The sequence below is a fragment of the Poeciliopsis prolifica genome, unplaced genomic scaffold, assembly GCF_027474105.1.
Source record: "Poeciliopsis prolifica strain line A6 unplaced genomic scaffold, Auburn_PproV2 SCAFFOLD001, whole genome shotgun sequence".
In the NCBI taxonomy this organism is placed as follows: Eukaryota; Metazoa; Chordata; class Actinopteri; order Cyprinodontiformes; family Poeciliidae; genus Poeciliopsis; species Poeciliopsis prolifica.
This window is the reverse complement of record NW_026562376.1, coordinates 17,461,175-17,468,050: the sequence shown is the minus strand read 5'-3', so window position 1 is coordinate 17,468,050 and position 6,876 is coordinate 17,461,175. Positions and strand designations below refer to the sequence as shown.

General features: G+C 40.3%; 1 protein-coding gene across 1 annotated transcript; it reads right to left on the bottom strand.

Moving 5' to 3' along the window:
• Positions 1–1,749: 1,749 nt before the first annotated feature.
• On the bottom strand, positions 1,750–6,571 carry LOC129351892 (interferon-induced transmembrane protein 5-like). Its single transcript, XM_055021041.1, has 2 exons — positions 6,269–6,571; positions 1,750–3,496 (listed from the first exon to the last, which is right to left on the bottom strand). Exons 1-2 carry the CDS (start codon positions 6,473–6,475, stop codon positions 3,275–3,277), a joined length of 429 nt encoding a protein of 142 aa, XP_054877016.1. The 5' UTR covers positions 6,476–6,571; the 3' UTR covers positions 1,750–3,274.
• Positions 6,572–6,876: the final 305 nt, after the last annotated feature.

Below are 6,876 nucleotides of genomic sequence, written 5' to 3'. Positions count from 1 at the left end.
AGCAACTTTAAAGTTGAGGCAGAACAATCTTAGCTCATTTTAAAAATTAGTGTGATAGGATTATGTTTCACAAGGTACAGAAAGTTGCAGAGGAGCTAATTACAGGGTAATGAACACTTTGTTGTCTTGGTCTTGATTAAATTAAAGTGTAAAACATCATTCTGCTTCTTTTCAAGCATGTAAATTTGGTTAAAAAAATGCTGCTATGATATAGAATTATATTTACAGTCAAATAGTCAAATAACACTTTGTTAGTACTCCATATAAAATCCATTGAAATCGGCGCTGATGATGTGACAAAATGTACAGAAGCTCCAGAGTACAAATATCCGAGCAAGACGTTTCTGCATGACATGCATTCTGCACTCTTTACAGCTCCAAAAAGTATTTACCCGCTTCCCAATTTCCAATTTTTCCCTTTTACACAATTAATGAAAATTAATGAAAACATTCATCTGTCATCCATCGACTGCTTAATTTTTTATTTTCAGTTCAATTTTCAATATTTTCAATTTTCAATAGTTCAATATATTAGAACTCTAATATTATATATTTCATTGGCTTACCATTTGATTTTGATCGACAACAAATACCAAAACTGTCTTGATGGTTTCAGAGACATCTTTTTGTAAGAGGTCTGGTTTGACACCAGTGCTTTGGGCCCTGGTGTGAAACTTTCTTCCACATTGCGCCATTGCTGTAGAGGGGAAAAAAAAAAAAAGCTCCTGAAAAGAGCAAGAGGAAGTACGCTCCTCCTCATCCTCCTCCTACTGTAGGGCCCAATTCTGTCCTGTAATTTGCCCTCAGACATCTGTAAGCATTTGCCTCAGACCACAGAAGGAAAATAGAAAGCTAGAAGCCCTGGGCTGTGATTTGGATGGATATAAATAAAAGAAAAGCTGCTAATGTGAAGGGCGTCAGAAGGAGCGCAACGCTGGAATCACAAGAGTGGCACAAGAAAAACCTGGTGGAATCTTGGAGATTTAGCGTGGAGGTGGCCACTGGACTTCAAATCAGCTGAGTGGGAATGTTTCAGGAAGACATGAACGTTACATGTTAACATATACATGTGTTGCATCACATAAGCAGGATTAAAGAGACAAATGAACAAATACAGATCATTAGTTAAAGTGGAATTTTTGGATTTCCATGAACTGGACCTCAAAACTGTAAATGTTCGTCATTGAATTTGAAACCTGCAGTTTTGGACTCTATTTGTTTTTCTTTGTTTAATGAATATAACAGTAAACTGTGGGACTGAAACTTTAACTTAAGCACGTCCAGCGTCTCTAACCAGTCAGGAAGCAACAACTAGAGCCAAGACCGTCTTTTCTGAAATGTCTTGGACCACTCAGTCTGAGTGGTCGTTCGTTAAACTCAGTACAGAACCAGCAGACTTGGACCGCGTCCCGTTCCGCTGCGGGCCTCCACATTCGGCCCTCTGTAGCGGTCATCCTGGGCAGCTCCGCCTCTCATCCGAAGGGCACATTCGACACGGTTCCCAGAACTGGATGTTTTGTGTGTACGTGTAAAAATGCTAGTGGGCCAAACACTCAGTTGGGAGCAAGACCCACCCCGGAGTACGGGCCACGGAAACCCAAAATGATCGCTTTAAAGCTGGATGTGGGTGCAGCGGAAGGAACCGCAGGAGCCAGCCGAAGGAACACCTCTCGGCACCTGTTCCCATTGGCTGCATGGAAATCTCAACATGGAAACTTAAATAAATCTCTTTTTGGTCTCTCTGTGATGTACTGTGCTAACATACAGTCTGATTGATTTATTTCATAGATTGAACACAATAAGGCAATACAACAGAAAACCTTCAAAGCATCAAACAACAACAAAAAAAAAACATAAAATGATGAAAAGAGATGTATAAAATAATGTGAGAAATGCTAGAAGATGAAAATGAATTCATTGTCCGTTGTAAACTTTGGCTCCACGTTTGTTTGTTATTTCAGTTCTCAATCTCAATCTATCCTGACCAAAGACAGTTCCAACCACCGATCAAATTGTACTTCACATAAATACAATAAATACCAAAAATAAAGCAGAGAAGCTGGATTTTGTGACTGGCCATAAATTAGCCTTTTAAAAAAAAACCTTAGGATTTCTAGGGTTTCTAAGGATTTCTGATGTAGTTTTAACATAGTTACATGGACATTGTCTAGCTGAGAAGACATTGACAAACGTATGAAATGTAGACAATATCTTCTGACATAGCTCCATGTTCCACATCCATGCACATTTTCAGTTAGTCATTTTAGATCTCAACCACACGCAAACAATTTTTCTCCTAAAACAAGATGTTGTCGAAAATACTTAGGTTCACGCAGGACCGTTTTCAGAAATGTTTCCTTCCTAAAAGAGGATAGCCTCATTTTTGACTCCTCCTCCCCTGTAGGTGGCGATAAACATGCACTGTGGGACATGTGCGTAAAGCTGCCGTAACAGAACAAACGCAAGTCTTTTGTGGAATATGTAATCTTTCATTGTTGCATTTGATACGTTTGAGGTTATAGGTCAGGCTAGATTGTAGGCTAGCATGTTGGAGATTTTTTTTTTTTTAAAAAGTGTTTTTGTTGTCCAAATACACAAGAGTGAATTTTTTACTTTGGAAAATGTAAAAAAAACAAACAAAAACAAAATGTTTAGGATGCCCAAAACACCATCTGCGTGTAAACATAGAGCAAAAGTTGTTCAAAACGTTTCTCTTTTAGCAAAAAAAACTGTTTTGTGTGGATGGGATGTTAACCTGTTGAAACTAGCTAAAATGCTGTTTTTGTGACTAGCTTTTTCACCAAACTCGTTGTGATATCACATCTTTTACCACAAGTACTTATAATAATTTTAAATTACTTTACTTCAAAAAATGCAAACTGTCCCTGTGATGTTTTTTTTTCTTTCCTTCATTTTGTCTTTGAGGCCATTTCAGCCTTTGGCTCACACACATAAAACATCTGCATGCTCTACATTATGTTGCCATTTTTTCCTTTTCGTACTAGCAACAGCTCAGATGTAAGTCACATTCATGGCACTGTTTCAAAAAATACTGCTTAAATCCGCCTTGACATTTTTGAATTTATCTAATTTTTGGCAGAGAGACGCTAATACTGCTAAAATAAGTTATCAGTGTTACAGTTAACTCGAATTGTAAGTAGAAGTTTTAACACATCTGCATAGGACAAGTCGAAAACAAACATTTAGACGCTGACTAATTCTAACGTCTGTCATCGTCTTCTGAATCCAATCAGAAATTTTTTTTCTCCTCCATCTACCAGCTGAACAGCTTGAGGAAGTTTTGGAAACCATCCTCTCCCAGGAAATCGAAGGAACCCTGAGAGGAGCCAAGGTGGACAAGCAGGAGGACGATCAGGACAATGGCCAGCAGAGGGATCAGCAGGTTCCAGCCGGCGGCCAGGATGTTGTACCATTTGGCCTTGTCTGAGCACTCCTGAGCCAGCTGCAGGTTCCCGAGAGTCTTCTGGTCCCGGGCCTGAAAAAAACACAAACATATCAGATTTAGTGCCCTGCAAATACTCCTTAAGATATATATTTTAATTCACACTTTGCCACAAACATGTTTGGGATGTGTTGAGGTTTTATATGACAGACCAACACAAAGTTATGCATTTCTGTGAAGTGGAACAGAATATATTTTTCACCTAAAAATCTGAAAACGGTGATGTACAGCCTCCGTGGACTGAGACCTTGTAGACGGTCTTTGGCTTGGATAATAGTCCAGTGTGGACTTTGGGCTGAATTTCCTCTGATCTGAACTATTCCATTACAGCCCTTTCTGTATGTTTATGTGGCTGTCCTGTGGGAAGGTGAGCCTTCTCCCCAGTCTCCTCTCTTTTGTAGCCTCTTACATGTTTTCTTCCAGGATTGCCACATGTTTATCTTTATCCATCTCCCCACCTTCTCAGTCTGTGCTGAAGAAAAAGCATCTCCACAGCAAGCTGCATCCACCACCATGTCTCAAGGGGAAGATGATGCGTTCAGGGTCTTGTGCTGTGTTCACTTTTTGCCCCAACAGGTTTAATCTAGATTCCAACTGACTTGAGAATCTTTCTGCCACCTGACCTTTGGATCTCTGCACCTTCTCAAGAGCCACCATGGACCTTAACGGTATGTTCCACACCTGATAGTCTGGCAGACTCAGTGCGATTGGAGTCCAAAAATGCAACATTTGTTACAGTTTCAGCTGGAGTGATTCACTTTCACATTGCAGTGTGTAAAAAGAGAGAGAAAAAAAAACCCTAGAAAAACTTGTTCACCTTCTTGCCTGTGGTGGCGCTGCACTAAGAACTACTGAAAGAAACGACACAAAAACCTCAGAAGAAGACACTGAACACAACTTCCTTCTTCATAAATTGTAAACAAAAATTAGGTAGCATCGAATTTTAGAACTTGTAAAGTTCTAATTTTTTTTTTTTTTTTTGTCTAAAAAAAGACAATTTTGGCTTTGGCAAAAGACCGTGATCCATTTCTCCTGCTAGCGCTAGACTGAAGCATTTGTTTCTGTTGTTTTTACCCAGAATGCTCTTGTTATAGAGTGTTTTCTGCTTTTGGAGCGGTCTCCAGTCTGCTTGGCGTTCACATATGCATTTGAAGTTCACTTTAGCCGAACCCAGACCTGGGTCTGGAGGTGGACCAGAGTTAGCTTGTTTTGGTCGGTATCAGCATTCGATTGCGCGTTCACACCTCTCCAAACAAACCGGACCTTCTGGTTAACAAACGAGTATTCAACTAAAGAGAACAAAGCAAGGCTGTTTCTCCGATTAACGCCTACCAGATTCAGCAAACAGCTATGTTTTGGTAATTTTCTAGTTATTCACACTCTTGTATTTTTCTTTCTACTAAGGTTTTCCTCCATAATGGATGGATTTATGGATGGCCCAACCAATAGCTGTTTTGTCTTTAAATTCTTCCACCTGAGCTGTGGATCTCTACAGCTCCTAAGAGGTTGGGGCACTATTTTACAACTTACATCTTCACAACTCTATGCCTGATCAGTCTTGTGTGTCATTAACGTTCTCTAACAAATTCTGATCCCTTCACAGAACAGATGTTATTTAGAGTAAAGGGAGATGAATATGAACATCCAAAGTGAATTTTTAGGATTTTTATTTCTAAAGAAAAGTGTTTGAATTTGACATTTTCCTTCCAGTTGACAATTATGCACTACTTTGAGTTGCTTAATTATATGGTATGTAGTTATAATTGGACAAAATGGGGGGAAAAATAAGCAAAGAGTCATGTGACCTTTGTGTCTCCTCAAGGACTCATCAGAGCGCAGTGTTACTGAACCTCTCCACCAGGACTCTCTAATTTCTTTACAGTACTTGCCCATTAAGAAGATGCCAATTATGCCATTTTTAACTCCCCACTTTGTGAGATACTGTCTTTAATTCTTGTCCTGAGCCAATCACAAGCCTGGGGTTCAAAAATATGCAGTCAGAGAGGGGGGGAGGGAGTGAAGTGACATGTGATTTACACACCCTTCTGTAGTAAACTTAAAAAAAAAAAATCCAGGTACAGAACAGGTTTTTTGTTGGTAAAACATCTGCCTGTCTCTATTCCTGTGGCTTAAGGCATTCCAGGTTTCTGGACAAGGACATTCTAGATGCTTTGCGGTTAAATGTGTTTTTTTTGCATTGAGTGTGATTCAAAAGAGTACAAAATACAACAACTCTGGGAGTCTTAATATATTTATAGACATTTTAAATGGTTATTGGTCTCAAGTCGACATTTGCACAAACAAAATGGTTCTTGAGGTTGACTAACGGAGGACGGCCTCCTGGTCTGCTGGCCTGGATTATTTTTATCTGGCTCTATTTCCCAGTGTGGCATTTGGAATATAATGCCTACTAACGTATCCGACTGTCTTTCTAATATGGCCAACTACAAGAAATTGGAGAAGGAATGTTGAATTGTTCTCATCAAATGTCACCGATTACCAAACTGCCTTCTTCCAAGAACTTATCTTCTCCATTTTGCGTTTTCTCTCATCTCCAGCTGTTGATAATTGTCAGGGTTTTTTTTATTATTAGTTAAAGGTAATTTAGACCGAAAGTCAAAGCCACTTAGTGCAAGTTTTCAAAGCTAAACTTAACTTCATTACATCAAACTGTTCTGGGTGTTGAATTGTTTTTTTGTTTTTTGTTTTTACTCTGGGTGCCATTTTAAGCTTCGTCTCATTTGAACGCCTCTTCGAAACGGTTCAAATTTCAAGTGAATTCAAGCAAAAAGGACCCGAGCTCACCTTGATGGAGTAGATGAGTGCCATGAAGCCAAGGCAGCAGAAGTTGACATAAAAGGTGTTGCAGAGCGACCAGAGCAGGTAGTCCCGGGGAGGGTTCTTCCCTGCATTGCCCATGTTCACCACGGTGGAACCCGCCGGCTTGCGGGCTGACTTGCAGTTTGTGAGTGGGGTGCAGTCGGATGGAAAGTTGTAGGAATGATTATCCATGCTGAAGACCTTTGGTTGCGACCGAACGGTTGACTTAGAGGATGGCGAGTCTCTTTCTCTCTCTGTTTGGAAGTGGTCCCCCCCACCACCACCCGGTCTGGGAGGCTTTTAAGGGCCCAAGAAAAGGGAGGCGGCTGTGAGAAGACGCATGGGCAGGGTCCTTTAATACACAGCAGGTCTGTCATTATGTGGCTGGGCCAAAAGGAGACTGAAATAGAGACAGAAAGACGAAAGAGGACGGAACTTTATACGAGACCAGTGCAGTCCTCCATTAGATGGTCCCTAATTTCATTTTTCTTGAAGGTCTTTTTTCCCAGCTGCTGTGTGTAGGAACGGGGTGGTGTAAGAAAAAAGAAAAGATGCAAGATCGTTTGTAAGCCTGAAGCTGAAGCTGAAAATAG

Bases quoted from the DNA above. Each gene is read 5' to 3' on its own strand.
- LOC129351892 (XM_055021041.1), bottom strand. From the start codon at position 6,475: ATGGATAATCATTCCTACAACTTTCCATCCGACTGCACCCCACTCACA. The intron at 3,497-6,268 runs GTGAGCTCGGGT...TGTTTTTTTCAG, and splicing joins CACTCATCTACTCCATCAAG to GCCCGGGACCAGAAGACTCT.